We start from the raw sequence: 22,013 nt of genomic DNA, 5'->3' as shown, positions 1-22,013 counted from the left end.
GCCGCTGCGGCCCCCAAAGCCGGGGAGGGCCGCCGCGGCAGTGCGGGAGGCCGCGCTAGACCTCGGGGGTGTTCCCCACTTCACCAGCAGCGTTCGGTAGTGGGCGCGGCCCCCATTGGCTCCACGGCCGCGCCCCTCCGAAGACGCCTGTTCTTTGGCTCCCGGGTCGATGGGAGGCCCCGAGCCGCAAAGGAACCTTGTTGTGGGAGCTCCGGAGCCAGCGGGAGCCCCCGACCTGCCCCAGGCCAGAACAGCACCGCGCAGCCTGCTGAAGTTGCACCTGTGTTGGGGCTATATTGAACTGCTTGTGGCCCAAAAAGGTTAATGGTGCTGTTTACTTGAATGAATTTATGCCTGGTCGATCAAAATGTATTAATTGTTGCCCTGCCAGTCACTGATTTATGTATTTGAAGGAAATGATCGTTGCTCTGTGATTATCTAATTGAGTTAACTGTTGCTCTGCAGTGCCCTGATTGATTTACTGCAATGAATTAATTGTTGCCCTGCGGTTACCTGGAATATCCCCGTGAATGGATTCATGGTTGTTGTTACCGTACCTGCATTATTCCTGAAATGAATTAATTCACCTCGACTTGAAAGTAGATAAAGAATCTGTTTTTTACAAAACAACCTGTTGTGGTGTCCTTCATTGTGTGCGCATGGCTGAATCCGTGTGAGTGAGTGCTGCCCCAGTGCTTTACACATTGCCTTCAGGTGCCTTCCTACCTCGCGGCAAGCTACCACGTCAGAATTGGTGACCCCAGTTCTAACATTGGTGGCAGCGGTGGGATTGGGACTTGCGCTTGTGCAGCACCCTACAGGGATTCAGTGTGCGCCGCAATTGGACACCTATTCTAACGCAAGTCTATCGATTGCCCTTCACTGCCTGCTTGAGTGTATAGGCTCCTGTTTTGACCTGTTGCCCACGTCCTAGTGTTTTTTCCCATGAATTGTCTGGGGCCCCACCTGTCAGGATGGAGTTCGAGCTGGCCAAACTAGAAATGCATACGGTGGCGCAGCTGAAGGAGTTCTGTCAGGGGATGGGGGTGTCCATCAGGCGAGGTGCCAAGACAGAGGAGCTTCAGAAAGCCTTGAGGGCATAGGTAGAGGCCCACCCCGGAGGGAGAGGGGACGAGGGGCAGGGGGAGCCAGGTGCTCCGGGGGAGCCGGGCGCTCGAGGAGAACCAGCACTCCAGGAGAGTTGGACCTACTGCAGGTTGACATTAGTGACAATGTGTTGCCAGGGAGATGTTCCAGGGCAGGCAGTAGTGTGTCAGCAGGGAGTGTGTCGGTGGAGGAGTATGAGGACAGGAGGGAGGAGAGGCAATTGAGGTTGGAGCTTGCTAGGATGGAGAAGGAGAGAGAGGAGAAGAGGCTAGCCATGGAGGAAAGGAAGCTTGCGCATGAGCTCAGCCTGAAGGAGTTGGAGTTGAAAGAATTGCAGCTAGGGGCGCAAGGCAACAGGAATGGTGCCGCGTACCCGCTGAGGCTCCATGAGAGCCTAAGTTCCATCTACCGAGGGAGGTTGGGGCCAGTTTTAGTGTAGGGGATGAGGTAGATAAGTGGTTGGCAGCATATGAGGTGTCCTAGGTAGCCCATGGGGTGCCCAAGAGTTACTGGGGGGGTGGCCTATACCGGTACATGCCTACCGTGGGAAGGGACGCACTCTTGGCCTTAGACAGAGATGAGCGAACCAATTACCCTGTCAAGAAGGAGGCCCTACTTAGGAAGTTTGGTCTCACCCCAGAGAAATATGGTCAAAGGTTCCGCAACAGCCATAAGCTTCTCACACAGAACTGGGTGGATTTTTGTGATTATGCATTTAAGGCCTTAGAGGGTTGGGTGCGTGGCAGCGAAGTGAGCGATTACGAGGGGCTGTACAACTTGTTTTTAAGAGAGCTCCTCCTCTATAAGTGTTTTCCAGAGCTACGTCAACACCTGGTGGACCGCAAGCTGACCGACCCTTGGAAGCTTGCGGAGGAGGCGGATACCTGGGTTAGCACCCGGGTGTCCTACAAGGGACCCGGGGGAGACAACCCGAAAGGCCGACAGGGAACACCCCAGAAGAGAGAGGGGGGGATATAAAGAAGGAGTTCTTCAAAGGCCCCCAAAATAGACCTCAAGGGAAGGGGGTAGGTTCCCCACCCCAATCTGGATCACCAAAACCCACTTACCCTGACAAGAGTCAGCAGCCCAGAACTGTCCGGTGTTACGAAGGTGGGGAGGTTGGGCACAACAAGGGGGATCCCCAGTGTCACAAACGAACCCCAACCCCCACAGGAGGTAAGAGCCCCAGGGTGGCTAGCGTAGCGCTGGGGGAGGAGTTGTCCCTAGATGAGGGGGGTAAGTGGACGGGCCTGACCCTGGTTTCACTGGGGGATAGAGAGATGGTCCCAGTGACACAGTTGCCCTCGAACACTGCCAAGTACCGGCAGAGGGTACGGGTTAACGGGGAGGAGGTGGAGGCTCTGAGGGACACGGGTACCAGCATGACGATGGTAAGGCGTCAGCTGGTGTCCCCAGAGCAGATGATTCCTGAAGTATTCCACCCGGTGGTAATGGCTGATAACAGCCTGAGTCATTACCCCGTGGCCCAAGTTCCCTTTGAGTGGGGAGGAGTCTCAGGCCAGTTGAGAGTTGTCGTCAGCCCTGCCATGCCAGTGAATTGTCTGCTCGGAAACTATTTGGAACATACCGCCTGGAAGGAGTTCAATGCTCATGCTGAGATGCTGGGGTTACCAGGGTGGACCTGCGTGGTTTCGAGGTCCATGGCTGCCCGACAAGGAACTCAACCCGGGTTGGAGCTTAAAACAATGGCCCAGCCCAATGCTGGTCAGGAGGACGTTATGGGAGGCGCACCCTGCGAGATGGATGGGGAGCCCGCAGAGGTGACCCCGGAGTCCGCGGAGGTGGATGTTGATCCCGTGGGGGACTTGCCGACCCCTGCAGAGTGGAAGGAGGGCCTACCCGGGAGGAATTTTGTCGGGCACAGAGAGAGTGCCCCACATTTAAGGTATGCCGCGACAGGCCGAAGCCCAAATGACGAACCAAGAGACCGGCAATTACCATATTTACTGGGAGGATGGTCTCCTCTACAGTGAGCCTAAGGCTCCGGTGCAGGGGTCATCTAGGGCCTTAGTGGTCCCCTAATGCTACCGGGCCTTTCTGCTAGAATTATCACATGAGATACCACTAGCAGGACACCTGGGCCAGGACAAAACCTTTGCTCGGTTGGTCCCACACTGTTACTGGCCCAGAATGCGAGTAGCCTCTGACACCTTTTGCAAGACCTGTAAGACTTGTCAAGCGAGTGGCAAGACTGGGACCAAGTTGAAGGTCCCTCTGGAACCGCTCCCCGTTGTCGGCACCCCTTTTGAGCGGGTAGGCATTGCCATTGTCGGGCCGAAGGACCCGCCGACTTCTTTGGGACACCGGTTCATTTTGGTGTTAGTGGACCACGCCACCCGGTACCCGGAGGCGATCCCTCTGAGGACCATCACTGCACCTGTGGTGGCGCGGGCCTTGATGGGGATTTTTACCCGTGTGGGATTCCCCAAGGTCGTGGTTTCAGATAGGGGCACTAATTTTATGTCGGCCTACATGCAGGCCATGTGGAAGGAGTGTGGAGTGACCTACAGGTTCTCCACTCCTTACCACCCCCAGACTAACGGGCTCGTAGAGCGCTTCAACAAGACTCTGAAGGGGATGATCCGGAGTCTGCCGGAGGACTTGCTACAGAAGTGGGATGTCCTCTTACCCTGTCTGCTGTTATCCTACCGAGAGGTGCAGCAGAAGGGGGTCGGTTTCAGCCCCTTTGAGCTGCTCTATGGCCACCCCGTTAGGGGGCCCCTCAGTCTTGTGAAGAAGGGGTGGGAGAAGACTTCTACGAAGCTTCCCCGTGACGTGGTCAGCTACATGCTGGCATTCCGCAGCCAGATGGCCAAGCTGTGGAAGGAAGCCTCAGACAACCTGGAGGCTAGTCAAGCCGTCATGAAGGAGTGATATGACAGCAACGCTCGGACGGTGGAGTTGGATGTTGGACAGAAGGTGTGGATCATGGAGCCCGGAGAGCTTAGTGCCCTCCAGGACCGGTGGACTGGACCGTACCACATCGTGGAGAAGAGAGGCCAGACCACTTACGTCATTGACCTCAAGACCCCCCGACAACCCCATTGGGTGTTCCACATCAACCGCCTGAAGCCGCACCATGAGCGATCAGAGCTTGCTTTCCTTATGGTGACGGATGGGAGCGAAGAGGAAGAGAGCGAACCTCTTCCGGACCTTCTGGCGACTCATGAGAAGGATGGATCGGTGGAGGGAGTGGTCCTCTCCCCATCCTTGACCCCTGAGCAACAGAGGGACTGCCGCCAGGTCTTGGAGCAGTACGCTTAGTTGTTCTCCCTCACTCCTGGGGTCACGCATCTGTGTACCCATGACATGGACACAGGGGACAGCCCGCCCGTGAAAACCAAGTCTTACCGGTTGTCCGACAAGATCAAGACCAGCATCCAGAGTGAGGTAGCAAAGATGTTGGAGCTGGGGGTGATCGAGCCTTCCAGTAGCCCTTGGGCTAGTCCGGTGGTGTTGGTGCTGAAAGCGGCCCCACCAGGCACCACACCAGAACTTCGGTTCTGTGTGGATTACCGTGGCTTGAATTCCGTGACCAAGACGGATGCTCACCCGATCCCTAGGGCGGATGAGCTGATTGACCGGCTGGGAGCAGCTCGGTATCTAAGTACCATCGATCTGACGTCAGGATACTGGCAGATTGCCATGGCCGATGGAGCAAAGGAGAAGACTGCGTTCTCCACCCCCGAGGGCCACTTTCAATTTCCGGTGATGCCCTTCGGGCTCAAGAATGCTCCGGCCACCTTCCAGCGGTTGGTCAACCAGGTGCTTTCTGGCCTAGAGGCCTTCGCAGCTGCCTACCTGGACGACATAGCTGTCTTCAGCAGCAGCTGGGAGGACCATCTGGAGCACCTCCAGGAGGTGCTACAGACTCTACAACGGGCTGGCCTAACCATCAAGGCTAGCAAGTGCCAGATCGGACAGGGATCTGTTGTCTACCTGGGACACCTGGTGGCCAGGGGTAAGGTGCAACCCCTCCAGGCCAAAATTGAGACCATATTGGCCTGGGAGACCCCCAAAACCCAAACGGAGGTCCAGGCTTTCCTTGGCCTCACGGGGTACTACCGCCGGTTTGTTAAGGGGTACGGAACTATCATGGTCCCTCTGACTGAGTTGACATCTAAAAAGCAACCCCGTAGAGTCATTTGGACGGCTGCCTGTCAAGAGGCCTTTGAAACCCTGAAGCACGCGTTGTGCACCGCTCTGGTGCTTCGAACTCCAGATTTTAATAGGGAATTCATCGTGCAGACAGACGCCTCTGAGCATGGCATTGGAGCTGTGCTCTCTCAACTGAATGATGAAGGCCAAGACCAGCCAGTGGCCTTTATTTCCCGAAGACTACTCCCCCGGGAACAGCGGTGGAGTACCATAGAACGCGAAGCTTTCGCCGTGGTTTGGGCCCTGAAGAAGCTGAGGCCATATCTTTTTGGCTCTCACTTCCTCATTCAGACCGATCACCGACCCCTTCGCTGGCTCATGCAAATGAGAGGTGAAAACCCCAAATTGTTGAGGTGGTCCATTTCCCTCCAGGGAATGGACTTTCGGGTGGAACCACGACCCGGAGTAGACCACGCCAACGCTGACGGTCTCACTCGGTTCTTCCGCCTTAGTGAAGAGAACTCCCTAGAGGCTGGGTAGCTCTCCCCACTTTCGGCTGGGGGGACGCATGTTAGACCTGTCAGCCCTAGGGTCGTCTACCCGGTGTTTTTTGCCCTTGTTGCCTCATTTATTCCGCCATCATTTTGTTGGCCCTAGGTCTCTGGGCGCCTTGCCACTGCTGAACAGTGCTGAGGTGCAGGTGCTCTCTCCTAACAACATGGCTGCCACAGGCCCCTGCTACTGCGGAGTGGCCATTGCATACACACTAGTGGTTAGGAGCAGGCTGGGACATTCTGATACAGTATCTTTTTCCATCCCGCCTTTTGTCCCATAGACTATTATGTGGAAGCTCCTGGAACCTTCCAGCCCTGGGAGGGATTATGCTTTGCCGCCTTTGCAGGAGGGTCACCTGACCCGGGGGTATAAGAGGAAAGGAGGGAAACCTGACTAGTCAGTTAGGGCACCACTGGACCTGGGGGAACCTCTGCCGGAGCGTAGGCTGTTGGGCCTAGGGGAGAAACCTACACTACTGGGACTACATGAGTCTAGGCCCTTCTGTACCCAAGTTAGATGAGGGACTCTGCCTGCCTGCTGATTTTGCCTGGTGAGGGGGCAACCCATGGGACCATCTCCAGTGTGCTGCAGGGACCCACCCTGCCTCTGATGCCTGCCAACTCAACCCCCTTCTCCCCCCAATAAGCCTCCCAGGGGAACCTGCCATCTACTTTCCCCCAAGACAAGTGCTGACCTGGACTGTCGCTGTGGGCCCCCCCCAAGAACTGTAGGTAAAGTGCTGTGACCCCCAAGTACTGTGCTGCCAGAACTGGGCCCTGGAGATAGATGCTGTCTGCTGTTGCATGCTGGGCCTTTAAGCGCTGTGTGCCCCCAAGCGCTGTGACAACCCAGCGCTGAGCCGTTAAGTGTCGTGTGCCCCCAAGCGCTGTGTCAACCCCACGCTGTGCCTCCAAGTGGGGTGTCAGCCTAGCTCTGTGGAAGTGTAGCGCTAACTGCCGGCTCATCACCGCCGCAGCCCAGGCCGTCGCTGAACTGCTGGGATACCCCCCTACCTGCTGCATGACTCCAGCTCTGTGCTCGGAGGCAAAGCGCCGTCGTCGCCGGAGAGTCACCGCCGCGGCCCGGCACCCACTGTTCTAAGGCCCCTCTGTCATCTAAACCCGCCGCTGCGGCCCCCGAAGCCGGGGAGGGCCGCGGCGGCAGTGCGGGAGGCGTGCTAGGCCTCAGGGGCATTCCTCACGTCACCAGCAGCGTTCGGTAGCGGGCGCGGCCCCCCATTGGCTCCACCGCCGCGCCCCTCCGAAGACGCCCGTTCATTGGCTCCCGGGTCGGAGGGAGGCCCCGAGCCGCAAAGGAACCTTGTGGTGGGAGCTCCGGAGCCAGCGGGAGCCCCTGACCTGCCCCAGGCCAGAACAGCACCGCGCAGCCTTCCCGTAGGCCTGGATCAACAGCTAACCCCCCCCCGGGGGAGGGCTGAACTCGGAGGGGACGGCGGGGCTGCCGAGGAGCCCCGCGCAGCCAGCGCGGCAGCCCCGTGACCACCCCCCCCCCCCTCCCTGGGCATTGCAATCGGGCCTCTGGGCCCCACTCATGCCAAACTACTCCGCTGGTGGAGACGGGGGGGGGGGGGAGACGAGACTGCCCCTGAGAGGGCGTGACGAGTGATATCAGTTAACTGGTACCTAGGAACCACCTCTTGCCAGTCAAAGGATGTACCAGCTACCCTGAGAATTTCCTGCGATCCTCTGTTACACTGCTGAGATGAACTGACACCTGGTTTGAGCCCTAAGTGCATTCTAAATTGCCCTGAGTTCCCCCCGCATTATTCCCCTAAATGAAGTTGCACCTGTGTTGGGGCTATATTGAACTGCTTGTGGCCCAAAAAGGTTAATGGTGCTGTTTACTTGAATGAATTTATGCCTGGTCGATCGAAATTAATTAATTGTTGCCCTGACAGTCACTGATTTATGTATTTGAAGGAAATGATCGTTGCTCTGTGATTATCTAATTGAGTTAACTGTTGCTCTGAAGTGCCCTGATTGATTTACTGGAATGAATTAATTGTTGCCCTGCGGTTACCTGGAAAATCCCCGTGAATGGATTCATGGTTGTTGTGACCGTACCTGCATTATTCCTGAAATGAATTAATTCACCACGACTTCAAAGTAGATAAAGAATCTGGTTTTTACAAACAACCTGTTATGGTGTCCTTCATTGTGTGCGCATGGCTGAATCCGTGTGAGTGAATGCTGCACCAGTGCTTTACACATTGCCTTCGGGTGCCTTCCTACCTCGCGCCAAGCTACCACGTCGGAATTGGTGACCCCAGTTCTAACAAGCATCTTATAAACATAACTGACCCTAGGAACAAGATAGGAAAATAAAGTTTAGTATGCCTGAACTCAGAATGTTAACATACATCTTTTAGTGAGGGTGATTTTAACATTCTGTGTTTGAAAATACAACTTTTAGAAAGTAGGTATTTTCTTGCCTAACCATGCAGTGTGCCACTGCTAGGTTTGTGTATTGGAAGTCTGGCTTTTGGATGACAGGGGCTGGAGGAAGACCATGGCTCCAGAAGTCTGATGAGGCAGGCCTGGGTCGAATAGGCTGGGTCTGCATTTGGAGTGATAGGAGGAGTAGCATCTTCACCTGAATAGGGCTGAGCCTGCCTTCCACAATGACAGCTCCGCCCCTGTGGTGTGTCTGAAACCAGGGCTCACACTGACAAAGGTGGTTGTTGTGCACTTGCAAAGTGCCCCACAGAACTGGTTATGGCTGGGTACAGACACTCTCTGCCTTCAGAGAAAAAAAGATGTTGGTGTATAAAAAGAGGGGCCCAGACCCCAGACTTTAAGATCACTTTTGGGAATCAAGAGAAACCTTTGCCAAGGAGAAGAGATGGAGAAGCTGAGGAGGAATACTACCAGTGCTGTTGTAGTGGCTGCTTGCTGCCAAGGAAAGGAGAAAAGGACTTTGCTTTGTCATCTTGAGGAAGATCTCCAAGGGCTTGAAACTGAGCTTGCTTCCTGTTCTGAAGTCTCAGGGACAAAAAGACTTCACTGCCAGCTCCCCTGAATTTCCTTGCTGGGAATTCTAACCTGCAAAGAGGTGCCTGCTGCCGAGCCATGGGGAAGTAGGGTGCCGCATTTGCACTTGGTTCCAACGTCTTGCTGAGCAACCAGGAAGAAGCGCGCCACACCCACACCGGGTCCCAACTCATCACCGAGACCGTCGCAGCACCTGCTGTGCGGCTGCAAAAGATCACGCATCGTACCGGACCATCGCATCACATCGAGACGCCATTTTGTCGCATCGCATCGGATCATTGCCATGCATCGAGGCGCCATCTTGTTGCATTGTAACCAGAACGCAGTAAGAAACAGATGCATCCTGTCCTCTTTATAAGCAACAGACGCATCGCCTCCCCTGCGCCGCAGTAAGGAACAGATACATCACCTCCCCCGAAGCAAGGAACTGTTGCATCACCTTCCCTACGACCCTTTTGTTTGTTTTGTGTGATGCATCTAAGGTACTTTGTGGGAAAAGTGTTCCATTTACACCTTGCATTGAACTGAACCATTTCTACCATTTGAAAGTCTTATTTTTGATACTGTATTATGGATTTTTGTCGTATAGTCTTGTTTAGATAAAGATTACTTATTTTACTAAACTGCTGTGGTGTCCATTTGTAGTGATTTCACTGTGTTACTGTATGTGTTCACAAATGCTTTACACACTGCCTCTAAGAAAAGCATGTCTGCTCGTGCCAAGCTACCAAATGGGCGAGCAGGGGTTATTTTAGGAGTGTATTCTCCTTACCCTAATTAGAAGCAAGGGTCCCTATTTGGACAAAGGTACCTACCTCTGCCAACTAGAGACCCCCATTTCTAACTGTCACATATACCCCTTTTCCATTAACTCCTTTACCATGAAATATCATGGTAAAGGCATGTGTGGTAAAGGAATGCGTGGTTAAGACGCATTTGTGTTTGGGCTGCGTGGTAAAACTATTAGTGCTTCTATCATACAACCTCCCAAAAAGGATGGTCTTTACGGCCAATCCTCAGCCTCAGGATTTTTAACCTGTTCCTCTAGCAGGTAAAGTTAAAAATGCTGACCCTGGCACAGGTGACTCTATAGGAAGACTAGATGGTTTTGATCGATTTGCAGTATGCGTATTTTCACATCGCATCGGAAGTATCTTTGTTTTACGGTGGGGTCTCAGCATTATCAGTTTGCAATTCTTCCATTTGGTCTTACTTCCGCATCCTGGGTCTTCACAAAGGTGGAGGCACCTCTCAGAAAGTCAGGGATATCAAGTTTCTTTAAATGGACTGATCAAATTTAGGTCACCAGAGATGATTTTGCGCCTTTTACGGTTGACAACACAACTGTTGTTTGTGAGAAGATGGCCTGATATATGCTGTCCAATAGTTCTAGTGGGCACCTTGTATCAGTCCAAACATCTTCTTATGGTGATAGGTTAAAGACAACCTTTATTGAAAGCTATCCTATTGGTAGCTATGGAGAGCAGCATTCAGGCTCAATCTTGAAGGAATATAAAGCAGCTTGTTTTACCAGTCTATAATCTGTTGAATGATCAAATGAAAGTACAACCACACCAGGTATATATTTAAAATATATGTATTTAGGTTAACACACACCCCTCTAGTTTCTTTATGAGTCTGGAGTTCGAAGTACATAAGTAATCAGTAATAGCACAAATAAACATTTGGGCCCTAGGGGCGTACCAAACCATATACCAAAAAAGTGGTATAAGAACCACAACTGAACTAGACACAAGGCCTAGAGCCTGTAGAATTGCTGGGACCCCAAGGAACCACCCAAGGTAGTGACACAGATGACCCACGGGGACTGCATGCAGTGTGTAAACACAACCGCGGGTTCCCGTTATCTTCTATGGGCAATGTCGCGGTTGGAAATTTAAAGATTAGGGACACCTCTAAACGAGTCAGGACCAAACCCTTTTCGACTTAAGAAGTTCTAGGACTAGCACCCACGGGAGCACTGGAGTACTCGAGTTACCTCACCCAGGGAAGCCAGGTGCATAGGTGTCTTTTGGTGTCGGATCGTGTCGTCGATTGCAATGTAAGCCTGCAAAGAACTGCTGTTGCCGTGAAGAGGAGAAGTGTACGAAGAGATCCAAGCCTGGATATGGGATGGAAGGAACCTGAAAGCAGAGGGGACAGAGTCTGGGTCACTAGCCAGTGACTGAGGGCAGGATGGACCAATGCCCACAGATGTCGGGTGCTTCAGGTGAGTTGATTGGTGTCTTGACTCTTCAGCCACGAGGTCCAGGAGGTGTTGATGGAGTCCACGAGCCGGATTCTAGCTGTCCCAAAAAGTCTGTCGAGTGCTGCGGTATCGGAGACCAGATTGGACCCAACAAGCCTTGGCAATGGCAAGTCACAGGAATTCAGAGAAAGGAGAGCGGTGCAGACCAGCAAAATCTGAGGGACTCACCCAGCAAGGGTAAGTCAGGGCACATCTGACGCATCCAGGAAAGCCCAAGCAGAAAAGGAGTTGCCTTTGTGGGGACCTGCTAGCCAGCGGGCTAGTGATCGCGAAGGAGCCTCAAGCGGTCACGCTTGAAACTGGCCTACGGATCACTCGTGGACTGGAGGCCAGCAATCTTTGGTGCAGGAGGTGCTCAAGGCTGGGGCTACTCAGAGCCCAAAGCACAACTTCGAGGAGGACGAGGAAGATGCTGCTGCTGCAAAAGATCATGGTGTCCAGGGGTCACAGTTCCATGTCACCCACGATAGTCACGGGACTCAGCTTTGTTGTGGACTCAGGGTAGCCTCGGAGAAAACTGGAAATCCACCTCTGGTGATGCAATGACTTTGGCGTCCGGCGGGAGCTACAACGATGCAGACCAGTCAGTTGCTTCTTTGGTGCCTGCCAAGCAGGGGAGTCACTCCTTGACCCCAAGGGAGATTTCTTCCATCTTCTAGTCATGATAGAAAGTCGAAGGTCCAGGATATATGTTGCAGAGTTTCATCCAGGGTAATCTAAAGTCCTAGGGACTGGATTCCTATACTTATAGTAAGTTTAGGGGATGGACTAACTCTAAGGCCCCACCTATGAGTGGGCTTGGAAAGAGGGGTGGTACACCCATTTCCTTTGTATAGTTTCACGCCAGAGCAGGGGCAGGTAGCCCCTGCAGCCGGTTTGAACTGGACTATGCACAGGGACACCAAGTGTGTCCCCAGTGCAGGACTTCAAAGCGCCAGAGAGTGCTCCCGCCCAGCCCTAATACACATCTGCCTGTCTGGGGAGGTGATTACACCTCCCTTCAACAGGAAACCTATTGTCCAGGCCTCCCCTGCCGGAGTTTCGGTCAGCAGCAGGAGGCCAGACCTGTGTCTGTGGCAGAGGCATCCATTTTGTGATGCCAGGGCTCATTAAAGTCCTACCGGGTTTAGCCAGTGTGAACATGTCTTTCCCTCTAGAAGGGTGGAATGCTACCCCAGCTGCCAGAATGGGCGGGAGTAGTATTCCAAAGCGTTTGACACCAAACACGACATGTTTTGATGCAGCCATTCCAAAGTTAGCATTTACCGCAAGGTTATAATGCACTTAAGAGTATATGGTATGGCTGTATCACAGAACAGCCATAAGGAAGGATTTCCGAAAGCTGCAGAGGGGCTCAGCTCATGCTTGGGCACCCTCTCACACAAAACCAAGCACTAGGGGTGGCATAATACATGCTGCAGCCCCTGGTAGGCCTCTGAGGTACCTATGCCCTAGGTACATAGTATACCATATACTAGTAGTTTATAACGCACTCCAGAAGATATGTACCTAATGTACATGCAAACCATTTTAGAGAGGAAGCAGCTAGGCTGTGGTCCTGATTAGCAGGGCCACAGCTAGACTAAGGTCGTAAAACAGTGAAACACCAGCAAAAAGTATGGGTACCCATGTGAAGCAGATCCTACTCTCCTACATTGTTCAGCCTGGGTTTTTCCACTAAATTTACCAAAGTTTCCCCTGGAACCCTCTCAGTGCAACCTGTTCATAGGGACAGAACTGGACACTTCATTGAGTTGTGCCTTCCAACCTCCTCAGAGGATTCAGGACATTCATGCTATGATTTCGCAGTTTCAGAATGGAGCTTTGGTTCCTGTCTTGAAGATCTTGTGCCTGCTCTGTCTGTTGGCTTCCTGCATTCTGTTGGTCAAGCATACACACTGGCACATGAGGGCTCGTCAGTGGTGCCTCCGCAGATAGTGGTTACAGCACCGCAGAGATCTCAACGAGTTGGTCAAGATCTCCAGAGACACTGTGGCAGATTTTCAATGTTGGGCTGTGTCTCGTAAATCCATCTCTAAGAAAGCCGTTTCACCCTCCATCTCCGTTGAATACAGAAATAACGGATGCCTTCACTCTAGGGTGAGCACAGCAGAAGGATCTGGAAATCAAAGGTCTTTGATTTCCAGAGGAAACATTGTTGCATATCAATCTTCTGGAATTGAGGGCGATATGTCTGGCTCTCAAGGCCTTCTCCCTTCCCATAGTGGTCAGTCAGTTCAAGTCTTAACAGACAATACCACAGTGATGTGGTAAATCAGCAAATAAATAGGAGTAAGGTCGTATCTTCTGTGAAGAGAAGCTCAATGACTTTGGTCCCAGGCTCAGAACCATCAGATTGCATAATCGCAAATCACTTGGCCGGACTTCTGAATGTACGTGCAGACAGTCCCAGTCATCATGAGTGGTGTCTTCATCCGGAAGTTTTTCCGCACATTTTCAGGATGTGGGAGATTCCCCAGTTAGACCTGTTCTACACTCATGAGATTGAACACTGCCCCTATGTTCTGCAGCCTCCTGTATCAGATGTAGGGAGCATTGGGGGACATGTTTCAATTGAGCTGGGGCTCCCAGCTGCTTTACATGTTTCCTCGATACCCTTGATTCTTCAGGTTCTGAGGAAGGTTTGACATGACTGTGCCCCAGTCATATGAATAGCACCCAATTGGCTACAAAGGGTGTGGTACTCAGACCTTATTTACCTCTCATTGAGCCCTCAGCTCTGTCTCCCTCCCAGGGCAGACCTCCTCTCACAGCTGTAAGGGCAGGTTCTACCCCCCTACTTCCAGAGCCTGCACCTTCATGCCTGGAGATTGAACGGGGCAACCTGAGTTCTTTCTCTCTCTCATCTGATGTGGTGGGTATTATTTTATGAGCCAGAAGAAACTCAACCAAGACAGTCTATGCTGACAGATGGCAACATTTGTGAACTGTTATGGAGAGAATTCAATTGACCCTTTGAAGGCCCATTTGTTGGAAGTTTTGAGTTTTGACCGTTCCCTGGTATTTGACTGCCATATTAGCATTCCTTTGTTTGCCTGATAATCCTTCTTTTGTAAGTTCCCTACAGTTTTAAGGTTCATTAGGTGGCTTACTAATAAGTTTCCTCCCACTCTGTTTTTTATGCCTCAGTGGGATCTTAACCTAGTGCTTACATAACTTATGTGTTCTCCTTTGAACCCTTACACGATTGCATGTATTATGTGTCTGACGTAGGCCCACATAGAACCAACGCCATCTTTTATCATGGATATCTTTTCTTATGTTGCCTTCCCCTTTACATAATAACCGTTTACACACATTTCCGTTCGTAACATTGTTGGATTAGTTTCTCTGAAACTGCTTCGGTTACAGATTTATCTTCGCCTAACATTATCACGATGCCTTGAACAAAGTCTTGACACATATTGTGCAAATGTTGTTCTATTTTTTATCCAGGGAGAAACATGGCCATCTAAAGATCAAAACATTGCAGGCTTGCACTGTACTCACAAGGATGCTTTTCTTTCTAAACAAACAAGCATTTCTGGGTTTAGTTAGAGGGGGCACTTTGCTGATATCAGCAAGGTCTCTACAGTCTGAAGCTTGTGCCCTGCAGCTTGCTGATTTCCTTGAAAGGGTGTCCAGCTTGTGACCACATTCTTTCCCATCAGGTAACCGTGGTTGGATCATCCAATATCGTGATTCTTGGCTATACACACACACACACTTGCCCTAGATATTTAGGTTAGGTACTGCATAGTAGGAGTACGACCAATTCTCTGTATTGTATTTTATGCCTGCATATATACATTGTCATACCACCGTGGTGGAGCTTTTTATTCTTTTCACTGTACTGGTGCTCTTAGTAACTTTAATTTGCTTCTGCCTATTGATCATTGCACTACATACATTTTATACAAGAATCATGTTGGTATTTCTTGCATGTTTCTCTAAGAGTATTAGAGCACAACTGTCTCAGCAAAAAGGTTCTAGATCTGTTACCATGCTTCCTGGGAAACCAGGGTTGTCATGTTCAGTGGTTGCCAGAAACCATTTGCTGCCCAAGAAGGTTTAATGGGGCTTATGGTGTAAATGTGAGCTAGCAGGTCTATAGGACAACATATCCTGAGGGGGTGTATAGAACCAGTCTTACACCATCCCAACATCTATGCTGTCATCAAACTGAGAGGTGGAAACTGCACAACATGGCACCACCAATGTTCGTTAGGTTCTTATATAATGGGTCACCTGAGCAGTTCAATTGTGCCTTCTCAGAGACTCCTACTTACCTCCAAACCGGAGACATCCATGGTGGTGGGGATCATCCTCCTCAGCTGAGTAGGTAACACCTATGTATTGGCTATAGGTATATCAAGCTTTAAATAATTAGGATTCCCATTGTGTCACCATCCCTGCAATTCATTCCGCAAAATATGTCTCACAACTAAGGAAATCAGGCACTAAACATAGCCGAGAACTGCAGACATGCAGTTACTCTGAAGCTTTTACAGCATGGTCTCCTAGCAAATGCAGGAGATGTTACCTTCATGGTTGAAGTTCATGAAGCATTTATGACAGAGGTGTTCTATTCTTGGGTTACATTCCCAGCTGCACACAACAATACACAGCCATTTCACATCTACACTGAGGATGAAATACCACACGAGTACACTCCAAACTAAGAAATAGAAATACCTCTCACTTACCAAGAACACATGAATTGGTTTAAAGGCGCCCTCACACACACAACAGCAAATGTTAGAATCAGTCCACTCAGCAATGAAGGAACAACATGGCAAGTCTTAGATGGATACAGACTGCATCCTAATGTTGATAATTCAAAGACCGCAGAGGTGTGAACATTATATAAAGACTTAATAACAATATGTAAAAGTCTTACACAGCTCGTTATGCGGACATTGACACTTAACCCTGCACAGGCTGCTCAAGCTGCACAACCACAATTGGCTACCCTGGGCATTAGCCCACAAACGCTAAATGCAGTCATGGGAAAAGTTCCCGTCAGGCGGAAGAAGATTCTTTTCTGGATTGCCTAAAAACAAGCCAGTTTGAAGCAGTTTATCCCCATACAGGCCTGCAGGAAAAACACAGAATATTACGTATTTGCTTACCGATGAGGATGCTACCCTGGTGGAAGACTTCCCCTAATGGGGTGCAGTCTTTGCTGCAGTGTATACCAGAAGACATGGTACCCCTTCTCCAGCTGTTTTGCCTAAGGTGGGGAAACAGCTCCAGAATGAGTATGGGGCAGCACCTGCCTTGGACTTGGGGATTAAACTGATGTGCAATTTTGCAGCAGTATAAGCCATTATGTTAAGTTACATAAAAGGTCAAGCAGTTGCATTGGCTATGCGACAATGCCTATGGGCTTTAACTCTTGCACCGCAGGAGCACAAATTACCTAACATTATCGAGGAAACCTATGCTACGCCAGGTAGAGATCATTTGGGAGCCAGACCTGATAAACCACAACTAAAGAATAATTGCAAGCAAGCACCGTCTTTTTCAACAAAGAATAAGTGGGATATTAAACAAAAAAATAATAAAGACAAGACAAAATCAAGGAGTGGGTCTCCTCAACAGGAAACCACTGAAAATGATATAATCTCTGACACAGTGATAATATTAGACCGCCAGACAGGTATCAAAATACTGATACACGTTTGGCCTGTTCCTTTCAGGAATCATCCAATAAACATTTGAACAGTGGTGGATGGTCAGAGCACAGATCAGAGCAGCACATGAAACCAAAGAAAATCTCACACTGCTCATCTGACTACACAATAAAACAGGAAGATAAACAGAAACCATGCCTCAACTAAAGAAGCAGAAGGTAGACGGACTGAAGATCAGGCATGCCCCATATATTGAGAACTCTGCTTCAGAGCAGGGAATGGCCAGTAACAATGCTAACCAGCGCTGCAGAAGTCACAATATTTCACCAGAACCTGAAGGATTGCCTGGTGGGAGCAGTGCTGAGTGAGGACATCAGGGTGGAAACACCTGATACAAGACCAAATGGGCCATGTACCCTTGGGGTCACTACAACCCCTATATGACCACTTTCTGCAGGAAGTGAGCATAACCCTGTCCCAGTTTTCCTAATTCCGCCATCATCAAGATGGTGGTATTTTCCTAGCTCACCTTAGAGGTATGTCGGACTTAGGTGTGCTCCACACCTCCTCGCATAGCTAATTTCCCACCTGTCCTGGTGTCAAATGCGCCTCAGGGGTGGCATCTCTATGTCACAGGCATGAGCACTTCGCTTGCCTAGTAAACCATCCAGCCCCAGAACATTATCAATAAAACATCTCATAGTGGCATGTAATTCCTATTGTGTTTTGTGGAACACCATATGCATTTTACATTGATTGTTTATGTGATGTCTTACAAGAGAATTGTTCCAGTAGTCTTAATGGAATTCTAACTTTGTAACAAACTGACAAAATGACCTGCACACATATGAATAAACTGATGACTCACCGCACGTTTCATTGCGGTATGCTGCCCACTGAGCTTAAGAACCATGATGGATTCAAACCAGATCTGTGACTGGGGGTGAGTGTCTGAAAAGTTTCAGTGTTCTGTCCATCATCTCCTTGTGTTTGCTTTGTTTGCCCTGAGTTGGCAGGGTATGCCCAGACGTGGGTCTCTTGCTCACTTTGCCACTGGATTCAAGCTCGCACGGCTAATGAGGGGTGTTACCCTGAATCAGGGCCCAGGATGCTTGTTTCCAGTTCAGGGAAGACATGGCTTGGAAGTTCGGGCTGGACTGTTCCCATGAGGCACAGGGTCAAGACTGATTTGTATATAGCTGGGACTGAACTGGGGTGGCCAAGTGATCTAAAGAACGATGATAGATTCAACCCAGATAGGTGACTGGGGGTGAGTGTCTGAAAAGTTTCAGCGCTCCATCCATCATCTCCTTGTGTTTTCTTACTTCATCTAACTCCACAACTTTATACTTTAATGATACATATGCTGATATAGATTTGTCCTGATGTACTTTCATTTCAGTAGAGAAAATTGGCATAGTGTCCAGCTATGATGCTTTCAGCTTCTGGAGCCTACTCGAGACAGGATTCAACTTGGACAAAGTTAATTCTTGATCCTATTTTTTTTTTTTTTTTTTGGTTTCGAAGACCTTTATTGTAGCATTACACAGTATCACAGGACCACGCCTACAACCTCAAGGGCCGGCTGCATTCGATAAAGCCCCCCTTTTACTCTCGCATATTTACACAGCCATTTGACCGACAACCCGGAGGTCCGGCGGCAAGGTTCCGCAACACATCCTGTATACCATCTCTGCTAGAGCCACAACAGTCCAAGGTCCATGAAGTTATTTTTGTCTCCCTTTTTTGCTCCTTCACTGTATAACAACAGCGAAGGTAAACTTGGGGTATGGATGTCCAGAATCCTAATGCTAAACAGAAAGCCATGATTGCCATAGTCCTGCCGGGCATACAGCTGTAGTCTCCTACAGTACAGGTTCATAACCCTGATAGACCCCTCGAACATGAGTAACCCCCGCCCCAGAGGTCATGAGAATAAGCAGCAATAAAGAGCTATAAGCCAAGGAGACAGTCAACCCTACCTGCAGCGCAGAATGCGCCTCCCATCCCTGTGGTCTATCTGCTATGTCATATATTGAGATATTTATACCAGGTCAACAACCCCCTATAACTCTTATGTCAGAACCCTTGTCCTGCAAACAGGCTATCCACCACCCTCTCATCTTCAGCGCTGCTAAAGCCATAGTACCGCCTTCTGATAGAGCACCTCAACACTGTACCACAATCCCCGCCAACCTGACTCATCAACACAGCAAATCCTTAAAGAGCCGCGCCTAATCTTTTGTTATATCTGCAGGGCCTGTAGCCGCTGCTACCTGATTTCCATCTCCATCTGAATTGGCATTAGCTGCCAAGTATTCCCTGAACGGATCCCATATGTCCCTGGCCCTACTGCTCAATGATTGTGTGTCGGCATATATCGCGTTCTGTTCTTGACAATATAGTAAATCATCTATCCACTCCTTAAATTTCGGTGTACGGCCCCTCCCCCACCTACATGCAACCCTTCGCTTCGCTAGTAAAAGTGCAATGTTTCCAAATTTCCGATTCACCTTGGGTATCTGCATAGTATAGCCCAGCAGCATCATGAGCGGGTCACGTTCAATCGTTGCGCCTAACATAGCTGTTAGTGCCGTGTGTACCTGCGTCCAGTAATCAGACACCCTTGGACACGTCCAAGCCAAGTGTAAAAAACCGGCCCCTTCCGAGTGGCAGCGCTCATATCTGTCATTGTCCGATATACGGAACCTCATCTTTCTTTCGGGCGTGCAGTACAATCTCTGCAAAAACTTATAATGGATAATCCGTAGTCTGCAGCTGGCCAAAATCTGTGAGGTGAGCTCACAGCAATATGCCCACTGTGCCTCCGTTATGTCCCTGCCTATATCAACACACCACTGCCTGAGCGCTCTACACTCTCCACTCCCACGTTGCTCTCGGATACTACGGTACAGGTGAGAGACTAGATGCCTGCCATCCGCAGAAGTAAGCAGAACTTGCAAAGGCAGCACTATCTCAGGTTCCTCCGGAAACTGCGGTATAACAGCCCGCAATCCCTGACGCAGCCGGATATAGTAAAAGATGTCTAGCGGTGTAGGCCGACACCCCTGAAACAATTGTTCTCTCCTTTTGAACTGACCGTTCACAAATAGATCGCCCCAGTAGCGGATTTTCATCTTAGCGCACATCCCCTGGAACCCCCCTTCCTGCAACAAGGACAGACCCGGATGCTAAACTAGTGGCAAAGTCGGTGCATACAAGAACTTAATTGCGATCCTGCGTAGGATCGCTGCCACGCATCTATCGTGCACGTCACCGTAGTAGCCAGCGTCTCAATCGCACTTACTGGACCCTGAATAATGTCCTTCAGTGGCAGAGGTCGAACTATCCAATCCTCCACAGCCAGCTGCGGCATGAATGGCGTAGGCGCAAACCAATGGTATGCGAAATGGGCCTGAGCACTCAGATAATAAGCTAGAAAATCGGGGACATCAAATCCCCCGCCACTATATGGCTGGAACAGTGAAACTGTTTGAAAGTGTGACTGGTTCTAGAAACAGCTCTAATATGGTATAAATATCGGCATCTTATCTCCGGGGGGGAGGGGGGGGGGAGGAGGGGGGTCCCCCAAAATCAAAATCTAGTAATAATTTACCAGATTCCTGGGGACCAGCTTGCTCTGTTATTCTGCAATTCACAGATTTTTAAATACATTTCAGACTCGACCAAAATGTGAAGCCTGAGGTGTTTTCTATAGTTCATAGCTTTGTGCTTCATAAATGCCCCCACCCCACCCACACATATCTATGTACCAGGGGGCAGTCCCTCTTACTCTGGCAGAATTACCTCCTTTCACGCTTTGCTCAGAGATGAACTTCTCCAGTTCGGTCCTCAGGGGGCAGATCTTGGAGTCACAATCCTCCTGTGTCCCATCGTCCACCAGGATGAAGTGAGCGTGGTTGTTGTCCAGAGAGCGGAGGTCGTCCTTATTGGGCGCATCTGGACAGTGCTCCGCTGGCTGACCGCCCTGTATGGAAATACATTTAAGAATGGGTACCTCTGATAGCGGCAAATCGAAGACAGGTTTATAATTAATAATGGAACCTGCACAGGGCCAGAAAGATAACTTTAAGTAAAAGAAAAAGACCTGGGGTTTAGTATAATAAATGTATAGATTTCTAGAAACTGTGAGGGCAGTTCTCTGGGGCCTGCGGAACTCAAGGGCAGTTAGGCAATTTTTTGTTACAAGTACTGGCACTGTGCCTGGAAATACTGAAACAACAGCTCACTAAAGTAGCTAAATATCTCTTTTTCAGGGGGTAGCAGGGTGCAAAGCTCTAGGCCTAATCATGCAAGTTGGTCTGGCGACAGAGAGTCTGACAGGACAAGCAATACTCACAATGGATGAACTGAATCGTTTATTTTCATTCATTGGATCATAAAATCGCAGATACAAATTGTACAAACTCGGTAACAATTTCTAAAAAGAAGAGAATTTTGAAAAGGAAGACATACCAAATAGTAAAAAGTGAAAGTTCAATACCCATTCGTTGAAAAGAAAAGCCTAAACCAATAAACAACACATTTTCATTCACTAAAAAAACGTCCCTTTGACCAACAGGTCGTAACTATAAGACTTCCTCAAATGGACGGCAATTGTGTTTCATTTTTTTTATACAAATACGTCAGGAGTCTCGTATATACATTGGGAGGCTTGAAAATGTCTACAAGACTTCCCTCAGGTAAGTAAGCACGTGGATTTGACGCTGTTTAGAAACAGCCCCATGTGCCCCTTCTGGAGCGCGTATTATGTTTTCTTTTTATGTACCCACTTCATTTTCGCATGTTTATATTAAAAGGAATAATTATTAATCATAATATAATTAATGGTTTGACTTGTGATAATTAACCAACTTTATTAACAGAAAGAATACACGTGGGAAATCATTTGCATGGCTAAATAATCCATGAACTAAGTTTGTATGCATATTAATATGAAAAATGTCGTTTTGTGCTTAAATAAATGAGTATTAACGGCTTTAAATGTTGCATACTGCTAGATAAATGCATACACATAAGGGTATTAGCAAGGGGATAACATTTTATTAGTCATTTCAATGTATTAATTACGTTTTATGTCTCCTTTACTTAAGTTGACCATTCTGGCCTGCCAGAAAATGGCCGCTGACTGAATCCGACTTTATTGTATGACATCGGTGATGGAACCAGGAGAAGTGCGCCTGCGCAAACTCAAGCAGCCATGCCCCTTCGGTGACTTGATTACAACTGTACCCAACAAGGACACCCCGGGCGATGCGCCAGTTCCCCTGGATATGCAACAAAAATATAAGGACA

General features: G+C 49.6%; 1 protein-coding gene across 1 annotated transcript in view; it reads right to left on the bottom strand.

Moving 5' to 3' along the window:
• Positions 1 to 22,013, bottom strand: part of LOC146808472 (transient receptor potential cation channel subfamily M member 2-like) — a 2,315,843-nt gene that overhangs the window by 2,003,394 nt on the left and 290,436 nt on the right. The window contains exon 5 of the mRNA XM_085623958.1: positions 20,505 to 20,685. Within this exon, the coding sequence (XP_085480084.1) occupies positions 20,505 to 20,685 (181 nt within the window). The remainder of the gene's footprint in view (positions 1 to 20,504; positions 20,686 to 22,013) is intronic.

The sequence above is a fragment of the Triturus cristatus genome, chromosome 8 (assembly GCF_964204655.1).
Source record: "Triturus cristatus chromosome 8, aTriCri1.1, whole genome shotgun sequence".
In the NCBI taxonomy this organism is placed as follows: domain Eukaryota; kingdom Metazoa; phylum Chordata; class Amphibia; order Caudata; family Salamandridae; genus Triturus; species Triturus cristatus.
This window is presented reverse-complemented; position numbering and strand designations above follow the sequence as displayed.